Source organism: Calliphora vicina, chromosome 4 (genome assembly GCF_958450345.1).
Source record: "Calliphora vicina chromosome 4, idCalVici1.1, whole genome shotgun sequence".
NCBI classification, from domain to species: domain Eukaryota; kingdom Metazoa; phylum Arthropoda; class Insecta; order Diptera; family Calliphoridae; genus Calliphora; species Calliphora vicina.
The window spans coordinates 54,444,230-54,468,672 of NC_088783.1; the positions used below are offsets into that span (position 1 = coordinate 54,444,230).

Here is a 24,443-nt window from a genome sequence, read left to right on the forward strand (position 1 = left end):
GGTGAGGCAAAATTTCCCAACCACATCATTCTAAAAAGTTTTTAACAGGTATTGCAATATGTGCCCGAGTATTGTCATGATGGAATATGAAAGCCAATGCTCGCTTCAAACGAATCAGTGGCGTTCGTTACAGGTTCCCTGGGATGGTCTGGCCAAATTTCAGCAGCTCATAATAGATAGGACACCTTTGCTCCCACCAAATACAGAGAATTACCTTAGCGCCATGAATATTTGGCTTTGGTGACGATTCGGCTGGTTGGCCGGGCTTCACATACAATCTCTTACGTTTTTGGTTATTGTAAGGATCCATTTTTCACTGCAAGTAATGATTCGGTGAAAATGATATTTTTCAAGCATTTCAAGCAAAATCGTCTTTCAAGGTCTCTCAGCATTAATTCATATGGTACCCTATTTCCCAGCTTTTGGATGAATACTGCAGCTCGCAAACGTTTTGAAATTGCTGCTTGAGTAGCTCCCAATGATTTTGCAAGCTCTTGTTGAGTTTGACAACAATCTTCATGGAGTAGTAGCTCAAATTCTTGGTCTGCAATTTTTTTTGGCTGGCCTGAGCCAACATTGTCTTCCGTGTCAAAATCACCACTTCTTAACCGCACAAACCATCTCTCGCACGTTGAAACCAATAAAACACATTCACCTTAAGTCCCGGTGAGCAATCAGTGTGCTTCGGCGGCATTTTTTTCAAATTAAAGTAGTAAAGCAAAATTACCTTATGACGCTTTGTTGTTACAAAATTCGAAATTTTTTTGAAGCAAAAAAAATTTTTGTTGTTTATACTACAATGTTCAACAACTAAGTGAAAATAAATGACAGATATGTACCCTTCAAAATGACATATAAGTTATTAAAGACCAAAAAAACACGTTCATAAGATTCGCCATCTATTGTAAATCCCGCAAAATACACCCAAAGTATATTTATTCTGGAACATTCAAATCAACTTTTCGAAGTCCCAAAATAACTTTCATACACAATTAATTGATACATCAATATATCCGCTTTAATCCAACTTAGATTGTTATTTAAAATCGAGAAAAGCGTTCCCCAAATGACTGAGATATAAGCAAAAAAACTTTTTTTCACCTATTTTTCACATCTGCTTGAAATTTTCCACAAATACCCTTTGTTGATAAAGTTTGTTTGGTATTGAAACTGGGTAATACGGGTACATGATTTCACCTAGCCACCATACAAATGTCCTCCTGGAATACTCTTTGAGCAGTAAAAAATATGTTAATCATGCGGCAATCCTGATAAAATTTTGCATAAATTAGTTATAAGTACTCTAAAATTATACTGTAAAGTATGGCTAAACATTTGTACCTAGTCCTTATACATAGCCCCCTTCAAAAAATGACTTGAATATTCATAATTGTCTTATACTAATTAATATCGTGATGAAATTTGACATAAACAAGTTTTATATGAACATCAATCTTTCTATCTACTTTTGAGAAGATCGGTCCATCATTGACTCTACCCCCCATATAACCCCTATATCAGAAAAATGTTTTATTGTCACTCTTTCTTGTTATACCCTTCACCTTCGTGAGAAGGGTATATATAAGATTGTCATTCCGTTTTTAATTTCCACAATATAATTGTCCAACCCTATAAAGTATATCGAGCCCTTAGCGCCAAATTATCGTAAGCGACAAAACACAAATTTTACAGGAGAAGGTTTTTTTTTGATTATTTTGAAATTTATACATAGAATTAAAAATGTTATGATGCGATATAATATAGTAATTTCGTTCAAGCTATTTGTCTATTTTTCAAAAATATTTATAACTTTTGACAATTAAAAATTCATGGAATACTTTATAGAAAAATATGACAAAATATATTTTTTATTGAATTTTTGAATAGATAAAAATTTTACGAATTGAAATTAAATTTTTATTTATAAATAGTTTTTAATGAAATTTCACAGTTATGTCGATTTTTCTATTTAAAATGGAAAAATCGACATAACTGTGAAATTTCATTAAAAACTATTTATAAATAAAAATTTAATTTCAATTCGTAAAATTTTTATCTATTCAAAAATTCAATAAAAAATATATTTTGTCATATTTTTCTATAAAGTATTCCATGAATTTTTAATTGTCAAAAGTTATAAATATTTTTGAAAAATAGACAAATAGCTTGAACGAAATTACTATATTATATCGCATCATAACATTTTTAATTCTATGTATAAATTTCAAAATAATCAAAAAAAAACCTTCTCCTGTAAAATTTGTGTTTTGTCGCTTACGATAATTTGGCGCTAAGGGCTCGATATACTTTATAGGGTTGGACAATTATATTGTGGAAATTAAAAACGGAATGACAATCTTATATATACCCTTCTCACGAAGGTGAAGGGTATAACAAGAAAGAGTGACAATAAAACATTTTTCTGATATAGGGGTTATATGGGGGGTAGAGTCAATGATGGACCGATCTTCTCAAAAGTAGATAGAAAGATTGATGTTCATATAAAACTTGTTTATGTCAAATTTCATCACGATATTAATTAGTATAAGACAATTATGAATATTCAAGTCATTTTTTGAAGGGGGCTATGTATAAGGACTAGGTACAAATGTTTAGCCATACTTTACAGTATAATTTTAGAGTACTTATAACTAATTTATGCAAAATTTTATCAGGATTGCCGCATGATTAACATATTTTTTACTGCTCAAAGAGTATTCCAGGAGGACATTTGTATGGTGGCTAGGTGAAATCATGTACCCGTATTACCCAGTTTCAATACCAAACAAACTTTATCAACAAAGGGTATTTGTGGAAAATTTCAAGCAGATGTGAAAAATAGGTGAAAAAAAGTTTTTTTGCTTATATCTCAGTCATTTGGGGAACGCTTTTCTCGATTTTAAATAACAATCTAAGTTGGATTAAAGCGGATATATTGATGTATCAATTAATTGTGTATGAAAGTTATTTTGGGACTTCGAAAAGTTGATTTGAATGTTCCAGAATAAATATACTTTGGGTGTATTTTGCGGGATTTACAATAGATGGCGAATCTTATGAACGTGTTTTTTTGGTCTTTAATAACTTATATGTCATTTTGAAGGGTACATATCTGTCATTTATTTTCACTTAGTTGTTGAACATTGTAGTATAAACAACAAAAATTTTTTTTGCTTCAAAAAAATTTCGAATTTTGTAACAACAAAGCGTCATAAGGTAATTTTGCTTTACTACTTTAATTTGAAAAAAATGCCGCCGAAGCACACTGATTGCTCACCGGGACTTAAGGTGAATGTGTTTTATTGGTTTCAACGTGCGAGAGATGGTTTGTGCGGTTAAGAAGTGGTGATTTTGACACGGAAGACAATGTTGGCTCAGGCCAGCCAAAAAAAATTGCAGACCAAGAATTTGAGCTACTACTCCATGAAGATTGTTGTCAAACTCAACAAGAGCTTGCAAAATCATTGGGAGCTACTCAAGCAGCAATTTCAAAACGTTTGCGAGCTGCAGTATTCATCCAAAAGCTGGGAAATAGGGTACCATATGAATTAATGCTGAGAGACCTTGAAAGACGATTTTGCTTGAAATGCTTGAAAAATATCATTTTCACCGAATCATTACTTGCAGTGAAAAATGGATCCTTACAATAACCAAAAACGTAAGAGATTGTATGTGAAGCCCGGCCAACCAGCCGAATCGTCACCAAAGCCAAATATTCATGGCGCTAAGGTAATTCTCTGTATTTGGTGGGAGCAAAGGTGTCCTATCTATTATGAGCTGCTGAAATTTGGCCAGACCATCCCAGGGAACCTGTAACGAACGCCACTGATTCGTTTGAAGCGAGCATTGGCTTTCATATTCCATCATGACAATACTCGGGCACATATTGCAATACCTGTTAAAAACTTTTTAGAATGATGTGGTTGGGAAATTTTGCCTCACCCGCCTTATAGTCCAGACCTTGCCCCGCCCGACTACTATTTGTTTCGATCGATGCAGAACGCTCTCTCTTGGATACGCTTCACTTCTGAACAGAGTATCCGAAATTGGCTTTATTCGTTCTTGGCCTCAAAAGATAAGAAGTTATTTTGGCTCGGAATCCATATGTTGCCAGAAAGATGGGAAAAGGTCATAGCTAACAATGGCCAATACTTTGAATAAAATTATGTTGTACAAATGTTTCAAAATAAAAGCTAAAAATTTAAAAAAAATCCCACATTTTTAAGTGGAATGAAGATGACAAAAGAATAGAGAGACTTGCGGTGCCAATTAATCTTGAAGTCGTTGGATTAGTTCCCATCTACAACAACATTTCTTCGATTTTTTTTAATTTTTTTTTTTTTTTTAAATTTTTTTTTTGATATATAGCGAAAAAAAAACTTTGGTGAAAAAAAAATTGGGTTAAAAAATATTTTTTCCGATTTTGACCCATTGTAGGTCCAACTTACTATGGTCTTATATACGTCGTTGCAAAGGTCTTTGAAATATCTATCATTAGATATCCATATTGTCTATATTAATGACTTAGTAATCCAGATATAGGTCAAAAATCGAGGTTGTCCTGGTTTTTTTCCTTATATCTCCGCCATTTGTGAACCTATTTTCTCGATTTTAAATAGCAACCGAGTCGGAAGAATTGATGTATGAATCGTGTATGTAAGTTATTTGGGAGCTTTGGAAAGATGATTTCAACAGACAGACAGAGGGACATGGCTTAATCTACTCCGCTATCTATAAGGATCTGGAATATATATACTTTATAGGGTCGGAAAATTATATTGTGGAAATTACAAACGGAATGACAAACTTATGTGAAGGGTATAATAATGATTAAAATAAAGCAACTACTTGTGGTAAATGTGTACCATGCCCACGTCTGACGAACGCCTTGGCGATATCTAGAGCAGCTGTTGGCTTAAATACAACATGGATTGTAATAAAATTATATCCAATTTGTTCTCTATTGTAATTTGAACTTATGTTGTTTACAGGCAAATAATATATCATGTTCGCCTTCTGGTGGCTTTGAGTGCCGACCACTGATCTAGAGTCAGCATTTTACTTTCACCAAAGGGTGAATCTAACGACATGATTTTTTCAAGACAGTAAGGCTAGTTAGCCGCCGTACAGCGACCTCTGGTGTTTTAGTAAACGGTTAGATTCCAAACATTTAATAAGACTCTCCATAACTAAGGAAAGTGCCTTTCCCTTTTTGGGTTTGACGAAATATTATCATCCGTCCTGTATTTAATAAATTCACAGGCATGTTGAATGTTACTAACAGCTTTGAATCTCAGCATAATTATATTTTAAGTAATTTAATCGCTGAGCTCATGGGCCGAATTACCGCATTCGATATCGACTAAATTCGATCGTAATTTTCTTATTTGAGATTACGGCATTCGATATCGAACATGAAATTTAGTACATTTTGTTATAATTACGATATTGAAATTATTTTTCGATACGATAGTTCATTCGATCACGAATGAGGTAATTCGGCCCCAGATTCATCATGAGCCTTTTCGTAAATAAAAATTCAACTTTTCTTAGTTGTTTTTTGAACGTTAAGTTATTGTAAGGCCTCCGAAATAAAGGCAGATTCATCAAATAAATGAAACGTAAGAAAATTGTTTTTAATTCACTTTTTCTTACATTATGAAATCCTTCTTTCATTACGTTTCGAACACAAATTACAATTCAACTTCCCAGGAATTAAAAAATAAGAACATTTATCCCTGTGATGATCATATTATTGACTACTTCTGAATTGTAAATTTTGTTGGCTTCTTTGGAAGTTCACTTAAGTTTGATTTGATTTACACCTCTATGATTCCAATTTAACTAAAACTTTACGCTGCAGCTGTTGGGTTAATATCTATTACAGCTGGTGTAAATTTACCATGTGTTGCAGCTGCATGTTGTAATTTTTGTTTTTGGTAGGTTATTTTTTTTTTCTCATTTACTGCACATGTGTATTTATTTTCCAACAATTTATTATGTGCAACCACAATCTTAATTTTTGTACAAATATTTGATAAAGATTGGTTTCGTTATTTTAAAAAAACTAATAACCTAAAAAACGAGAAATATCATCAGTGCTTTAGTTAATTTGTACTAAAAAAGTAAAATTAATTTGTTAATTATCTGCATTAGAGGTCTTTCAGTTTGTTTAGAGATTTATTTTTTAAATAAGAATCTAAAATATTTAATTTTGTTTAGGCAATAATTAATTTTCATTTAGTGTCTGACGTCCATTGTTTTGACAGCTGACAAAGTAGTATTTAAAATACGATTATGTTCTCAGGGTAAGAAACATTTTTCAAGTTGTTTTCAAATCGTTTTCAAATGAGAATATTTATATGGCTGCAAAAATACATTTCTTATCTGACTATAAATTGCAGCAAAGTCTATTTAAACTTTAATCTTTAAATCTATATTTGTTGCTAAATCTTTAGAATTTATGAGGAATATGCATATGAATTATTGCAAAACTAAACAAATATTTTCAATTCGCCAAAGAGTTAAAAAAAACAATTTATTTATTATTCAGTTGAAATGAAAATACCGCTGCAGTTGGAGGGGGATCTTGCGCCACCCGATTAATTTCTTTAATTAACGATTATCCCTAATTGCAAGTTCCTATATTTTGCTTAAACTTTTTATATTTTTGTGTAACCCCCTGTCTATACTAGACAAATATTTATCATAACAATTAATGACGTTTGATGTCAAGACAAAGTTGTCTGAGCAAAAGTACTAACAATTTTGTTATAACGAAGCAATAGTACTAATAAATGGAGACTATGCCTGATAATTTGTTTATCTTGACAACAATTTTGAAGTTTATCATGACAGAAATATGTCAGGTATAGACATAGTGTAAGAAAGTTTGTTTAAAAAGTGTAAAAAATATATGTTTTTTGTGAATTGTTGCAACAGGGGCTCATGAACCACATTTCGTATTCTATTAACATAAAAAGAACCTATATAAAAAATCCCAATGACCCCCTTCTACCCTTCAGCTAAGTTAAGAACCTGGTACATAAATCTAATTTTGATTTATAAATATCTTTAAATGTTATTTAAATTGTAAAAAAAATCCCACAAAATTCGTTGCCTTTTATTTCTACACAATCCTTGAATAAATGTACAATATTTAAAGATTGTATCTGATATTTATTTGCCCTTTTTCTAACCTCAAAGTAATTAATTCAATGACCATTAATAATTTGGCACAGAGGGTGTTGCTGCAATGTTGTTAATGGTTGGTTGGGTGGTTGGCATTAGCAAATGGTCGTTACGTTTGATTTGACATTTAATGTGTCATTACCTAATTAAGCCAGAAAGATAGAGAAACAAACAAAACACCATAGAGAGAGAGGAGAGAGAGAGGAGAGGCAAGTAACCATGGAAATACCGTTTTTAATTTCCACAATATAATTGTCCAACCCTATAAAGTATATCGAGCCCTTAGCGCCAAATTATCGTAAGCGACAAAACACAAATTTTACAGGAGAAGGTTTTTTTTTGATTATTTTGAAATTTATACATAGAATTAAAAATGTTATGATGCGATATAATATAGTAATTTCGTTCAAGCTATTTGTCTATTTTTCAAAAATATTTATAACTTTTGACAATTAAAAATTCATGGAATACTTTATAGAAAAATATGACAAAATATATTTTTTATTGAATTTTTGAATAGATAAAAATTTTACGAATTGAAATTAAATTTTTATTTATAAATAGTTTTTAATGAAATTTCACAGTTATGTCGATTTTTCTATTTAAAATGGAAAAATAAAAACGAATTTTGAAATTTATTATCAGCAATCCCGCAATTCCCAAAAAGTGTTGAAAAATTCCAAAAATGGTAATTTTTAGTTATTTGACTATAATATCCATACTAGGGTCGGGGTTATCGGGACGCTTTACAAAATAATTAGAAACAATATAATCGGTTACTATATTTTGATATCGGATATGCGATTTGAGAATTTTTGCCCTAAAATTTTATTTTACATAAAAAATAGGTGTTTTTTGAAAGCACCTGGTCCCCTCGGTAACAATAATTTTGAAATTAGTTTTCCTTTAATATATTTTATGAAAAATTAGCTTTCCGAAAGTAGAAATTCCTTATACATCCTCTTAGAAATTTTTTGCGATAACTTAAAAAGAAAAAAAGTTATTTTTTGCCAAAAAATTAGCGAAAAATCGCTTTTAAATTTTTTTTAAATTCAAATGTGTATAACTTTGGACTTAGTCATTATTTTTAAACAGTTTTTCTTCCATTAGACACATACATGTGTTGTTAGTACAACAAAGGAAAACTGTTATCAAAAGACTGGAGTAGGGTGGGTAAAAATGTTGAAAATTTAATTTTCGAATGCGAATATCTCCTAAGCTATAATAGATAATTGATAGCTACGACAAGGTTTTTTGTAGTGCTCGATGAGAAGATTCTACATATATAATATTTTTGAAATCGGAACTCAAACCAAGAAATAATATCCTTTTAAAAATTTAACATACCCGAGTTGTCCTACTTTGAGGGCCCTTGGTCACGCCCCTGGTGGGCCCATGAGGTCCACGTTCAAAATTCTGTTGAAATCAACTTTCCGAAGCCCCCAAATAACTTACATCCACGATTCATACATCAATATCTCCAGAATTCTTCCGGCTCGGTTGCTATTTAAAATCGATAAAATCGGTCAACAAATGGCTGAGATATAAGGAAAAAACCAGGACAATCTCGATTTTTGACCTATATCTGGATTACTAAGTCATTAATATAGACAATATGGATATCTAATGATAGATATTTCAAAGACCTTTGACGTATATATGACCATAGTAAGTTGGACCTACAATTTGTCAAAATCGGAAAAAATATTTTTTAACCCGATTTTTTTTTTTAAAGTTTTTTTCGCTAAATATTAAAAAAGAAACTGAAAAAACAAAAAAAAAAATAAAAAAAAAAAATTCAAAAAAACAATTCTAAAAATTTTTTTTCCAAAAAATTAAAAACTGCAAAAATAAATAAATTTTAATAATTCTAATTTATTGAGCTTAAATTAGAATTATTAAATATAATAAAAGGTCGAAAAAATAGAATACAAATTTAAATAAATTTTGTTTACCTAAAAATATTTAAAATTTTTATTTTGAAATATAATTTGGTGAAGGGTATATAAGATTCGGCACAGCCGAATATAGCCCTCTTACTTGTTTTTAGTTAATAATTAATTGGTATTGATTTGAAGTCATGAAAATTTGTTTCTCTAAGAATTCACTCAATGTTTTGTTAAGTATAGAAATAAAAAACACTTACCCGTATATTGAATTTATTATCTGTAATAGAAAGAAAAAGTAAAATATTTATTAATGACAATTTCACTTGCATAAAATTACAACCCGTTATAGGGTTAACTTAATATAAACGGCACGAGTAACACACCCCATAAATAAATAAATATATAATACTACTAAAATAGTAACTAATCTACAATGATACAATTAAAATAAAAAACAAACCAAAAGACACTTCAAGTACCCCCTCTCCTACCAGCAACTACTGGCTACCAACAGTAGAGTATCCACTGATAACACAACAGAGATGAAAATTTGAGATTAGGAAATTATACTAAAACTCAACAAATATAAAAGTACTTTTAAGGGTATAAAAGTAGCTAGCTTTAGCTCTTTGGAAATGGTCAATAAAACAAAACTTTGCTGACTCTTGTGTTTTATTTTCCGATTAGAAACATGGGCAAAATGTATGTAGGAATTTAAAGATTTGTACTGTACTTCACTGCATCCAAAAGTACTTAAAACGTACAATTGTACTTTAAATATCCCCCATTCCAGACTACCTCACATAAAGCACTCGTGTTAGTCTTGAATAAGAGATAAAAATGAGGGGAGACAGCAATATTAATACCATAGAGAGCATAAAAGAAAAAAATTCTTAATTACTTTATGAATACAATTATTGTTGCTATTGTTGTTGTTATAGCTGTTGTTGTTGGATGAAGTAACAATTACGTTTATGGTAAAATATTGTCATTTACACTACCCTACGCACACTTCACTTCACTCTACTCCAAATACTTGCGTGCCTTTGCAGTCGCTCCTGTAATCTATATGTAAATTTTGATTTATAAAATGAGTCGTTTTATTTGAACTTTGGACCGGTGGGTGTGTAAATAAATAAATAAATGAATATTATTCATTGAATTTGAAATAAACTAATTATCAGCAGTAGTTTACAATGTGAATTAATAATATAAACAGATAATTTGATGTTGTTGTGACGCAATTAAATCAAGAGCCAATTACAATTAATATTACGAGTATTTATAGTTAATTTATAGGCAGAAATAGCTGGCAACTGACAACTGGCAGTTGAGCTTTTGCATTCCAATCTGCCTAGAACTTCTCAAATGTGTGGTGTTGTCAAGAAATTTCGCAATGGCTGTGGTCAAGTGGGCATTTATTTTTTATTCAAAAATTATTCAAAAAACAATAAGTGTGGTATTCTGGGAATGCTTTGTGGCTTAATGTGAACATGTTAAATCATTTTTTTATAAATGAATTAATATTGCATCTGAACCACATTTTAAAACAATAACTGGATTGTTTATATTTAAATAAAACGAAACATTTTCTTGTGAATTGTCGTCATTCACATACAAGTATTTTTGAAATACAAAACCCACAGGTTTTTAAAAATAAATTGAATAATAATTTCATCCTATAAGTATTGGGTGTATGACTTAAATATGCGTTTAACTTTTATTTTTAAACATTTGTACAATATAAATGTATTCAAAGTATTGGCCATTATTAACTATGATCTTTTCCCATATTTCTGGCAACATATGGATTCCGAGCCAAAAAAAAAACTTCTAATCTTTTGAGGCCTAGAACGAATCAAGCCAATATCGGATACTCTGTTCTGAAGTGAAGCTTATCCCAAAGAAAGCGTTCTGTATCGATCGAAACAAATAGTAGTCGGACGAGGCAAGGTCTGGACTATAAGGCTAAACTTTTAACAGGTATTGCAACATTTGACCAAGCGTTGTCATGATGAAATATTAGGGTTTCATCTCTGGCCGTAAATTGTGAGCGTTTTTCGGCCAATGCTTGCTTCAAACGCATAAGTTGCGTTCGTTACAGGTTCCCTGTTATGGTCTGGTCAGATTTCAGCAGCTCATAATACAGAGAATTAACTTGTCGATTCGGCTGGTAATGATTCGGTGCAAGAATTATTTTATTTCATAGCCTTCAAACAACATTTCAGACATACAAAATCATCTTTCAAGGTCTCTCAGCTTCAATTCGTATGGTACCCAATTTCCCTGCTTTTGGATGAATCCTGCTGCTCGCAAACGTTTTGAAATTACTGCTTGAGTAGCTTCCAATAATTTTACAAGTTCTTGTTGATTTTGACAACAATCTTCATGGAGTAATGCCTCCAATTCTTGGGCTTTTCTTGCTGGCCTGGGCGATCTTTGTCTTGAACCGCACAAACCATCTCTCCAACGTTGAAACCGATGTAACACATTCACCATAAGCTTCGATGAGCAATCGCTGTGCTATAGCTCCACTTTTTTCAAATTAAAGAAGTAAAGCAAAACTTCCCGCATTCGACGCTTTGTTGGCACAAAATTAAACATATTCGAAGCAAAAAAAACTTTGTTGTGAGAATAAATGACAGATATGTACCCTTCAAAATGACATATAATTGATTAAAGACATTAATCCCGCATTTTTAAGTTATACACCCAATAAACTGCTAGTTAAGCTTCAACCGAAGGACATTATAAAATCCCATATTAGCTTCTACCATGGTAAGTCCATCACTTACTTCAATTTTAGGTCTTTATAAAGTCCTAGTTTACCTTCAATCCTAAGTCTTTATAAACTCCCAGTTAAGCTTCAATAGTAAATCTGGATAAACTCCCAGTTTAGCTTCAATTCTCAATTAACCTTCAATCGTAGGTCATATTAAATTCTCAGTTTAGCTTTAATCGTAGGTCTTTATAAACTCCCAGTTAATCTTCAATCGTATGTCTTTTTAAAGTCCATCATTTGCTTCAATCGTAGGTCTTTATAAAGTTTTAGTTTAGCTATAATTGTAGGTCTTTATAAAGTGTCAGTTTAGCTTTAATCGTAGGTCTTTATAAACTCCCAGTTAATCTCCAATCGTATGTCTTTTTGAAGTCCAATATTTGCTTCAATCGTAGGTCTTTATAAAGTTTTAGTTTAGCTCTAATTGTAGGTCTTTATAAAGTGTCAGTTTAGCTTTAATCGTAGGTCTTTATAAACTCCCAGTTTAGCTTCTTTATAAACTCTCAGTTAAGCTTCAGTCGTAGGACTTTATAAACTCCCAGTTTAGCTTCAATCGTAGGCTTTATAAACTCCCAGTTTAGCTTCGTTCATAGGTCTTTATAATCTCTCAGTTTAGCTTCAATCGTCATTATAAATTTCAAGTTTAGCTCTAATTATAGGTCTTTATAAACTTCCAGTTTAGCTTCAATCGCAGGCTTTATAAACTCCCAGTTTAGCTTCGTTCATAGGTCTTTATAAACTCCCAGTTAAGCTAACTTCAATCGTTGGTCTTTATAAAGTGTCAGTTTAGCTTCAATCGTTGATCTTTATAAAGTGTCAGTTTAGCTTTAATCGTAGGTCTTAATAAACTTCCAGTTTAGCTTCAATCGTAGGTCTTCATAAAGTATCAGTTTAGCTTCAATCGTTCGCCTTTATAAAGTGTCAGTTTAGCTTTACTCGTAGGTCTTTATAAACTCCCAGTTTATCTTCAATCGTAGGTTTTATAAACTCCCAGTTTAGCTTCGTTCATAAGTCGATATAAACTCTCAGTTAAGCTTCAGTCGTAGGTCTTTATAAACTCTCAGTTTAGCTTCAATCGTAAGTCATTAGTCGTAGGTCTTTATAGTCCCAATTTAGCCCCAATTTTGCTTCAATCGTATGTCTTTATAAAGTCTAAGTTTAGCTGCAATCGTAGGTCTTTATAAACTCTCAGTTTAGCTTTAATCGTTGGTCTTTATAAACTGAAAGTTTAGCTTGGAAATTCACAATTTTGCTTTAATCGTAAGTCTTTATAAATTCTTAATTTTGCTTCAATCGTAGGTCTTTATAAACTCCCTGTTTAACTTTAATCGTAGGTCTTTATAAACTCCCTGTTTAACTTTAATCGTAGGTCTTTATAAACTCCCTGTTTAACTTTAATCGTAGGTCTTTATAAACTCCCAGTTTAACTTTAATCGCAGGTCTTTATAAACACAAAGTTTAACTTAAATTTTAGGACTTTATAAAGTTATAGGTCTGTATAAAGTCAATCATATTTCACGTCAGACTTAAAGATATAACAGTGAGTCCACATAGTGTTAAAATCCAACTATTCAGGCGAAACCATTAAGAGACTATTACAACATACATATTCATCATATCTGCCTCATGCATCCATTTCCAACAGCCTTGGACTGAAATTGAATGAATACGAATGGCTAATGCAGCTGTCAATAGCAAGATAATAGAGTTTGGAAGTTAGATATAAATTTCAGCGATTTCTGAACCGATTTAACTGATTTTCAATAGTGATAATCTACAAAGAGATTCTGACAGAACGGAGCAACACTAAAATTTAAATTTTGATCCTAACTCTCTGGGTTAAATATAAAAATGCATTATATAAATGTCTAAGCTAGGAGTGACTTTGAGATTTTTCCTATTATGGCCTACTGACGAAGACTAGATCTACTATGGAAACTTCGAGTCTAACCTTGGATGTTTGGCCAATAATAGAGCAAAAGTAAGTAAAGAGCGGTTTAATCTCTGTTAGCAACTATGATTTTTTCAATATTAATAAAGCAGTTAATTAAAATTCTAATTGGATTGAACGAATCTCCTTACCTTTATTTAAAAGGTTACGACTGTCATATCCCCGGTCATTAATATTGGAAACCTCAATCACAGTTTTATAATCTGTTACATATAACAGTGTTGTATTTTATAGTAACCATGTTATTGTAATTGACAACTAGATGGCGCTAATGACAAACACAAATTGTATTACTGAAAATAATACAATAGAAATAATAACGATAAAGTTAAGTGTTGAAAAAACAGGCGTTGAGACTTTTGTCGGGCCAGATATAAGAAGTTTGTCTTAATGAATAGAAATTAAAAACCAAAAATATTTAAAATTGGTTCTAATTTTTGAAAATTTCTGTGAACCAAAATGTTGTTCACTAAGACCAATTGTAGCATTCCAAGTATATTTATAAATCTGGGGCTGATTTACCGCATTCGTGGTCAAGTAAAATTTATGGTAATTTAATTAATTTATCATTCGATATCGAACAAAAAATCTAGTAAATTTTATAATAATTTTTCAATACGAAAGCTCCTTTAGTACCTACAATTGCTGTTTTGAAAGCTTAACTGTTTCACCATCAGCTAAACACTATTTATACATTATACAGGGTAGGGTATTTAAAATTCTTCACTGCCTACAAATATCTATTGCAATATCTGCTGAATGACAAAAAAACAACTCTATTTATTTAGCTCTCCCAGCTCGTTATGAATTCACAATTAAATCATTTTAATAAACAACACAGTAGAAAACGTAGAATTGGGAAATAGTATTGTTGGCAGTGATTCAGATACATAATTGAGATAAAAACAAAAACAAATTCCAGCAAAACGATACAAAATTCACGGTTAGTATTTCAACAAAATTATAATAATAAAAAACGACAGACACACCATACAAATTATAACACAATGATAAAAATCTGAGTAAAAAATAAATAAAAAAAAATACTGGAAAAATTTAATAGCAAAATGTGAAATAAAGTGGAAATTAATGACAAAAAAGGTCGTTAAAATTAATGTGGAATAAAAGAAATACACACATCAATTGAAAATTCTACAAAAATTGTTTTAAAAACTACAAAAAAAGAAAAAATAAATAAAGTTGCGGGGAAAAAAATAAAGTAAAAAACCCCAATGTTTATTTCGTATTTAACTGTAGAAGAATTAAGTTGTAGGACAGAAGAGAGTGACAATAATAAATGTCATACAATGATACCAACTACAATAGAATTAGCAGCAACTGCTGCCTCAGCAGCCTGCACAACAACAGCAGCAGCAGCATTGACAACATCAATGCCAAATCTAACAACAAAATCGGCCACAAATTCACCACGCATAGCCCGCATTACCATCAATAGATCTACCCAAACCAATTTTCTATTGACCCAACAACATCACAACAATAATGATTTCTTTGAAAATCGCAGCATGACCAGCAACAGCAGCAGCACCAATAGTATCAACAATATTGGTGGGGGCACAGGCGGCTCTGCTGGTTGTAATAAAACCAGCAGCAGCAGTTGTAGCGACAGCACTACCAGCAGTGACAGTCATGCGGACATAATGTCCTTGGAACAACTTTTACTAGCCGTACAAGAGGAAACCGATGATGAGGGTGGCTTATCCGATGTCATACCACTGCCACCTTTAGCTCATCATCATCATTATCATCGTCACAGCTGTAAGAATAAGAGGAACAGGAGCAACAACAATAACAACAATGAGAATAACAATAACAACAGTGACAGTAGCAGTGACTGTGAGGAATGTAACAATTCTTGTTGTTCGTGCTCGGAAAACGAACGCGAACAGCCGGCCTCTTATGTCAGCAACAACAATTCAGCTTCAACACGACGTTTTCGTCGTTCCTCGGTTGGTATGCAAAGGAAGTCGGCATTCCGCCAAAGGAAATTAGATTCGTTGGGCAATTGGCGTCGCCAGTGGTAAGTTGAAAAAATAGTTTCTAGATTCGTGATATGATGTATCGCTCTACAGGGTGGAGTGGAATTTCCTCAAAAGCAAATTTGGTTTTAGGCCGGGAAATGTTATTTGTTTGATGCATATTTACTTTCTTTACACTATCGGAGTTGTACATTAAAAAAATCGGATTGAAATCATTATGGGGGCATCCAAAATTCAACTTATGTTTCGATTATGGATGGCAACCGAACTTCAGTTGCGTTGCCAGAGGGCAACCACAAATTTCTGGTTGCCATTTGACCACAGAAAATAATGCTGCCAGTTGCCTTCTGTAATAAAGTTTAGGCAATTAACAACGCAACTGAAGTTCGGTTGCCATCCATAATCGACACATTATTTATTACATTCGACTTCACTACACATCAATAAGATTTTTTGGATCAGCTGTTGAACTGCCTGAATATGACTCAGATTGTGTAAAGGTGGCTTAACAATTTATTGTAACTAAAACGATTTTTTTGTCTCAACTGCTGAACTGATTGAATGAGTCTCAGATAGTGTAAAGGCAGCTTAGTTACCAAAAATGATTTTTTTGGCTCCTCCGCTGAACTGTCAGATTGCCTCTCAGTTGTTTAAACCTGATAGTGTAAAGATGGCTTAACAATTTCTGTTTTTATACCCTTTACCTTCGTGATAAGGGTATATGTAAGTTTGTCATTCCGTTTGTAAGGAGTGAGATCGAAAAATTCTTAACACACGTTTTTCATTACATTTTTTAACCCAAGTATTATTTGAATTTTTTTTTGATCAAGTTACCTTTGAAAAACATGTCAGTTATTATGTGTAATGTCAATTATATTAATTTTTTTGTTAATCTGATTAAAATGAGTGACCAGAAAAAAGTGCGTACTGAAATTATTAAATATTTTCAACAAAACCCAACTTGGTCTTACAAAAAGTTGGCCAAGCATACAAAGGTCTGCCGTCAAACTGTTTCCAATGTTATTAAACAGTACCGGGAGAACTTGTCAGTTGATAGAAAACCTGGTTCAGGTAGAAGGAATGGTCCACATGATGTTTCTAAAGCCAAAAAAATAGAACGCATTTTCAAAAGAGCTCCCAACACATCCGGTAGGAAAGCAGCCCGGTTAGCTCAGTGCTCGGACTATTTGGTACGAAAAGTTAAAGCTAATGCAGGTTTAAAAACATACAAGGCTCAAAAAGTTCCTGACAGGAACGCTACTAAAAATTTAGAGGCCAAAAACAGAGCACGGAAATTGAAGTCAAGTTTTATAAAAAAATATTCTTGCTGCATAATGGATGACGAAACGTATGTTCTGGCAGATTTTTCGCAACTTCCAGGTCAAAAATTTTATGTTGCTGATGCTCGAGGGAATGTTGAAGAAAAGTTTAGGACCCAAAAGCAGACAAAATTTCCCAGAAAGTTCTTGGTATGGCAAGCAATATGCAGTTGCGGCAAAAGAAGCCACTCATTTGTTACAACGGGCTCTATAAATACCGAAATTTACATCAAGGAATGTTTACAAAAAAGGCTGCTTCCATTCATAAGACTTCATAATGTGTCCACTTATTTTTGGCCTGACTTGGCATCCTGTCACTATGGCAAACAAGCCCTTGAGTGGTACAAGAACAATAATGTGGTATTTGTACCAAGAGAGGCAAATCCTCCAAACTGCCCGGAGCTAAGGCCAGTGGAGAGATATTGGGCTCTTGTTAAAAGAGAATTGAAGAGTACAAAAAAGGTGTCCAAAAGTGTGGTAGATTTTAAACGGAGATGGACTACATGTTCGAGCAAAGTGACAGAAAGCACTATAAAAACGTTAATGGAAGGGTTTCCGAAAAAGGTTCAAAATTTCATCACTAGTGATTAAAACTATAAAAATAATTTTTTTTGTAAATTGTAATAATAATTTCAATCAAATAAAAAAAAATTAAAGCTGTAAGTTTAGTGGATTCTTTTTTATAAACATATATGTATGTTAAGAATTTTTCGATCTCACTCCTTAATTTCCACAATATAATAAAATATAAATCTATTCTGGATCCTTATAGATAGCAGAATCGATTGAGCCATGTCCGTCTGTCGCACAGAGGGATGGCTCCAAACATTTTTGTGCAAAAAATAAGAGAAGTGAATTATATGGAATAAATTAAGGAAAAAATTAAATTTTATCAAAATCGTCCACGCTCAACGCCCACTGCCCATCCAAATCTATTTTTCGCATAAAATTGTTGATATCCAAGCAAAAGTGTAGAAATTTGGTACATACATTTTTTGAAAGAAAAAAAGGACGCATGCCGAGTTTCAATAAAATCGGTCACGCCCACCGCCCACGAAACCCATACATAAATACATTTTTTTGGAATATTTCGTTTATTATTCGACAAAAATTTTTAATTTTTCATCCTGTTCCGAAAACTTCCGAGAACTAATTTTTTTTTAATCGAAACAAGACACGCCCACCTTTCAATTTATTAAAACAACAGCTTGGGGGAGAGTGGGGCTGCATTATTTTTTTCCATGGAAAATCAAAAATAAAATAATTTCATATCTGATGGCCTAGGTAGCCAGTGCTACTATTTTATATATTAATCTTGTATTTATATAAGTTTAATATCATATAAATAAATAAATAAAATAATTTAGAGGCTTATAAATATGGCCATATCTTCTTAACGGTTTATGATATCCTCATAATTTTTTTTTTGTATTTATGGAGAAATGCTATATTTTTCAAATATGTTAAAGGTAATTTGTATTATCAGGAAAATTATACATATATAAACCACTGACTTGCGTAAAAATATAAGTAAATTTTTGCTAACACCCTTGCGTGGATTTTTCAAAAAAATATAAATGCTCATTTCATCTTTAAACATTTCTTTACAAAACTGCATCATTTGATTTTTGAAATTGAGTGCTCGAAGAATAGGGTTTTTGACACAAAAATCCCTCTGTGTGTCGGTCTCTCTGTTAAAATAAATTTTCTGAAAACCCCAGATATCTTCGGGATCCAAATCTTCAATAATTCTGTCAGACATGCTTTCGAGAAGTTTCCTATTTAAAATCAGCAAAAATCGGTCCACAAATGGCTGAGATATGAGGAAAAAAAACCCAGGACAACCTCGATTTTTGACCTATATCTGGATTACTAAGACATTAATATAGAGAATATGGATATCTAATGATAGATATTTCAAAGACCTTTGCAACGAAGGATAAGACCATAGTAAGTTGGACCTACAATGGGAAAAAATATTTTTTAACCCGATTTTTTTTTTCCAAAAAAAAAATTTTTAAATTTAAAAAAAATAAATTAAAATAATTCGAAAAAATATTTTTTCCCAAAAAATTAAAAAAACAACTTTGGAAAAAAAATAAATCTTGTTTACCTAAAAATATTTAAAATTTTTATTTTGAAGTATAATTTAGTAAAGGGTATATAAGATTCGGCAAAGCCGAATATAGCTCCCTTACTTGTTTCCTCTGTTACGCTCTTGTTTTTATTGTGAAATACTGATTGTTTGTTTGTGAATTTATTATTGTTGTTTTATTGTGGCTACTTAGTGCAATCATGCGACAAATTTTGTTGCAAATGATTGAACATTAATTTAAATAATATGGCAACAACAACGAAAATAATATTAATGAAATACCATTAAATCGCATACAAAGATTTAGAAATAGTTGTGGCACATTGGGTATGAAAGTAAAGATTTAATAGAGAAATGTTTTATGGAATTATTTCATGCAAAAGCTAAAATTTTAAATTAAAAAAATGTGTGAAATTTGACCGTTACTCGGACCAAAATTATTGTTTAAGCTTCATCATGAGAGACAAGGTATATAGAAGTTTGTCATTCAGTTTGTAATTTCTACATTCTTCATTTGTGATCCCATAAAGTATTATTATGAAATTGCCCTATCAATTTGAATTGAATTAAACGCTTTTAACGTCTGGTTTCCACATCCACCATTTGTGGACACTTCTTCTTATTAACTGTTACAGCTGCTAACATTAGCATTAAGGCTGCTGAATGCTCTAGAAAAAGAATATGCTAGTTTGTAAAGTATATTTTTATAGAAATAAAGTCGTCTTTACTTAAGAATGGACTTTAGGTCTACCATAGACAAGTTAAAGTACAGTTGTGGACATGCAATTAAGTTATTAATGCAAGTTATTTTTTAAGTGTAAAAAACTTGTTTATTTTTTTATATTTACATTGCAATGTTTATGCAAAAAAAAGTTCCGTTAGGATTATTTGTAAATATAAGAATTTTTATCATTTTATTGCTTTGCTTTATTAATAGTCAATCATTTCTTGAAACCTCAACAAAATTTAGGTGGACATTTAATTAAGTCATTTTAATTTTAAAAGGTAAATGGATATAATAAAAAGGTAAATTGTTGTAAAAATGGATCTAATGGACAGTTTAAATATTTTAGCACCCTCCCCCATAACGTCGTTTGATTTTTCTAAATAATGGGTAAAAATAAAAGCACTACTCCCGCTGAAAGGGAGATAATTTGGAATTGTTTCCAAAATGTTGCTTCTATCGCCAAAGTGGTACAAACATTAGGATTATCCCGGGGCAAAATTGTTAACGCAATTACGCATTATAAAAAATATAAAACTTTTAACAATTTAAAAAGAAAACAACCGCGAAAAACGACCGCAGCTGAAGACCGGATTATGGTCAGAATGAGTAAAGCTGACCCATTTTTGACATCCACTCAAATCAGATCTCTGATGGAATCAAAATATGATGTTCAAATTACGGCAAGAACTGTAAGAAGACGATTGGCCGAAAATAACCTTCATGGTCGCATAGCACGTCGAAAGCCAAACGTGTCAAAGAAGAATATTATGAAACGTATGCAGTTTGCCAAAAATCATATCAATAAAGATTCAAATTTTTGGAAAATGATAGTCTGGAGCGACGAATCTAAATTTAATGTGTTTGGAAATGATGGTAAGCCATATGTACGACGACCAATAAATGCTGAATTGAACCCCAAGTATACGAAAAAAACGGTGAAGCACGGTGGATCATCAGTAATGGTTTGGGGGTGTTTTTCCTCGTCTGGTGTGGGTCCATTAATTAAAATAGAGGGTAAAATGACTGGTGAAATGTATAAGAACATATTAGAAAATAACCTTAATGGCGATTATGCTGAAAATTTACCACCAGGGTGGACGTTTCAACAAGATAACGACCCGAAACATAAATCTCGGGTCGTTAAGTCTTGGTTAGATGAAAATCAAATAAATGTTCTTGAGTGGCCACCACAAAGTCCCGATTTAAACCCCATAGAAAATCTATGGGGGATCATAAAACGAGCCGTTTCGGACAGAAAGCCCATAAACCAACGTTCACTTTGGGATATTATTCAAGAAGAATGGAATAATATTACTCCACAACAGTGCAACGATTTAGTAAAAACAATGCCAAATAGATGTGCGGAAGTAATTCGCCAGAAAGGATTTCCTACTAAATATTAGTTGTTAAAAATATATTTAATTTAAAATATTTTAATTTAATGCTATTTTTTCAAACAATCTTGAAATAACTTAATTGTGTGTCCACACAAAATTAGAGACATAAACAATATTTAGAACATAAAACCATTAAAAGTGAATAAATTGAATTTGTTTTGTTATAATATAGTAGAATAAGTTTAAAATTTAATAAAAATGAAGTTGTTTTTGTTTACTTTTTATTAAACAAGCTATTTTATTAACTGCAATATCAGAGATATTAAATGACTTAATTCAATGTCCACAAGTGTATATTTTTGACGTTAAAGTCGACTGTAAATATAAAACAAGCTGAAGCTGTTATTAACTCATTTAACAACAGCATCAGCTGTTCTTCGCCATGTAAAAAAGTTCGGCAAAAAGTAAAAAAAAATAAGTTACAAGAATTTGGCAGAGATTTTGCAATTATTGAACAGCTATCAATAAAATTAGTACCAAAATATTCTAAATATGATATTAATCTTATCTTTTCCATTTTTCCACCACAAACAACTTTTTTCTTTAGTTGTCCCGGTTATTTTATTTGTTTACCTTTTTTGGTTTTAGTTTTAATTTTCTATATCAGCTGTTCAGCGGTGCCACTTTTCTGCATTTTGTTGTATATTGTATGAAAACATTTTCTACATTTGATAATTAAAAGCAGGTTTTTATTTTAAAGTTGTTTTTAAAAAGAACCGACTTTAGTGTTTGACTATGATTATGGGCCAGTGTGTTTTTAAAGTGTGTAATATAAGTATATGTATTAAAAGAAAGTGACTAATTAAATTGCTGTGTAAATTTAAATAAATAGTTGTTACAAATTTAAAAACTTTAAACTACTGATCGCTTTTATTTGCAATTAAAAGAATACGATTTATTTAAAGGAAATAAACCATCGTTTTTAAAAGGTAAAAACGTAACAGTATTAATATTCTGGATCGTCATAGACAAAGGAGTTGGTTGATATATGTCTTTATGTTGAAATTAACCTTCCGAAGCTACCAAGTAACTTACATACACGATTCATACATCTTTATCTCGAGAAAATCGGTCCACAAACCTCGATTTTTGACCTATATCTGGATTACTAAGACATTAATATAGACAATATGGATATCTAATGATAGATATTTCAAAGACATTTGCAACGACGTATATAAGACCATAGTAAGTTGCACCTACAATGGGTCAAAATCGGAAAAAATATTTTCTAACCCGATTTTTTTTTTACCAAAAGATTTTTTTCGCTAAATATTAAAAAAAAAATTTAAATTACAAAAAAAATGTTTAAAATTTAAAAAAAAAAAAAAACCATTTAAAAAAACAATTCGAAAAAAAATTTGTGGCTCAAAATTCAACATTTTTGAATAACAAAACATTGTTATTTTAACATGTACTTGTGCTAATTGACCTCAAATTGTCAGTTAAAAAGGTATATCATAGTCATTCCAATAACATATTGCTTTTAAACAAACCTTCCTCCGACAACTCTCCAATAGATTACTTCTGTAAAATAACTACTTTCTAGATTACTTAGAAACACTTAAGAGACAATTAACTTCACCCTAGATTACCTGGGATGTATAAAGTAATCAACTGACTTATCTCTGCACTACAAAGGAGTCAGCCAAGTGATCAGACATTAGTGACAATAATAAGGGATATAGTGACAACTTGCTTGACTTCTGGGAAGCCTTATATTTTTTTGACAGCGTTTCAGTTTTTGTTATACTTTGTTGTCAAACCTTATGATTAATAAGTAAATTTCTAAGAAATAAAATTCATTTTATTTGTACTAATTTCTAAAAATACTCGAAAACTTAATTACTTAGAACTTTTGGGGTTTTCCTATGTCGTATATTAGTGTCACTGGAAATATTTGGTCAATTCACAAGGTCTCTTATTAGTCATATTGTCATAATGTCTTAATATATCTCGACTCGGCAGCTCGGCTTAACCGATACTTAGGCATTCGGCGAAGATCTCTACTGGTTGGTTACGATAACACAGTAAACATAGCATACAGAGTACTATTATTTTAGGACACTTTTTACTTAAAAAACAATAAAAACCATTGTGAAATATTAGGACATTATGACAATATGACATGATAAGAGACCTTGTGAATTGACCAATTATATATTTAACTTACGTTTGCAGAGAAATTGAATAAAGGACTTTGTAACAAAGTGGAAGATATTGACTAAATTATTTTTCGCTTTTATTTTTATAGCAATAAATTCGTGCTGTGTTATGTATGGGACTAGTGTAATCGTACTTTTATATATTCAATGCATTTTTGAAAATCATTTAACTCATTTGTTGTTACATGATACTTTAAATTTTTTACATTCCATATCAATCACATTATTTTTCTGTGAAATTCCATTGTTCATTCATTCATATTCATGCGTTTATTATTTCTCATATACATATGTACATATTTGCATAAAAATATATAAATCTTTATTAAATCAGTTAAATGAAATATTCGTAACAAACATGTTTTCATTAAATACATAAATAACTATACAATAATAAAATCTCAAATAATAACAACAACAATGATGATGATGATGGATGGCGGTAGTCAAACATCATTTATGACATTTTCATTTTTAATTCAATTCAAAATGAGAAAAAACAAAACCAAACAAATCTCTTCAACAGCCATAAATCGTTTGAATATTCATGCATGATCTGCTCTATTTTTTAACTCATGCCAGCCATACAAACAATATTTACACATATTTGTATTGGATTTATGTGAAAACAATTCACAGTTTACTAGAAATTCTGAAAAGTTTGAAAACAAATGTTTGCAATTTTTTATAGCCGCCATAAAAAAAGATGGGGGATATATTGATTTTACCATACCATTTGTAACACATCAAAATATCGGTAGCAGACCCATATTACTTTCACAAATGTTCCACGGGAATACTGTTTGAGCTGTCATAAATATGTTGATTATGTTCCAATTCTGATAAAAGTTTTCTCAAATAAGTTCTAATGACTCTGATAATATACTGTAAAATATTGCGAAAAACGGAAAAATTTTGTCCCTAGTCCAA

The 24,443-nt window shown here is 31.3% G+C and overlaps 1 protein-coding gene across 4 annotated transcripts in view; it reads left to right on the forward strand.

Annotated features, from left to right (window-relative positions):
• rdgA (retinal degeneration A) overlaps nucleotides 1-24,443 on the forward strand; it is a 333,538-nt gene that overhangs the window by 250,539 nt on the left and 58,556 nt on the right. Inside the window, exon 1 of one of the 4 annotated variants that reach the window (XM_065510460.1) lies at nucleotides 14,771-15,851. The exons of the other annotated variants lie outside the window; for them this stretch is intronic. Within the exon in view, the coding sequence (XP_065366532.1) occupies nucleotides 15,043-15,851 (809 nt within the window). The 5' untranslated portion in view covers nucleotides 14,771-15,042. Of the gene's footprint in view, nucleotides 1-14,770; nucleotides 15,852-24,443 lie in introns of those variants that run through there. 4 annotated transcript variants of the gene reach the window in all.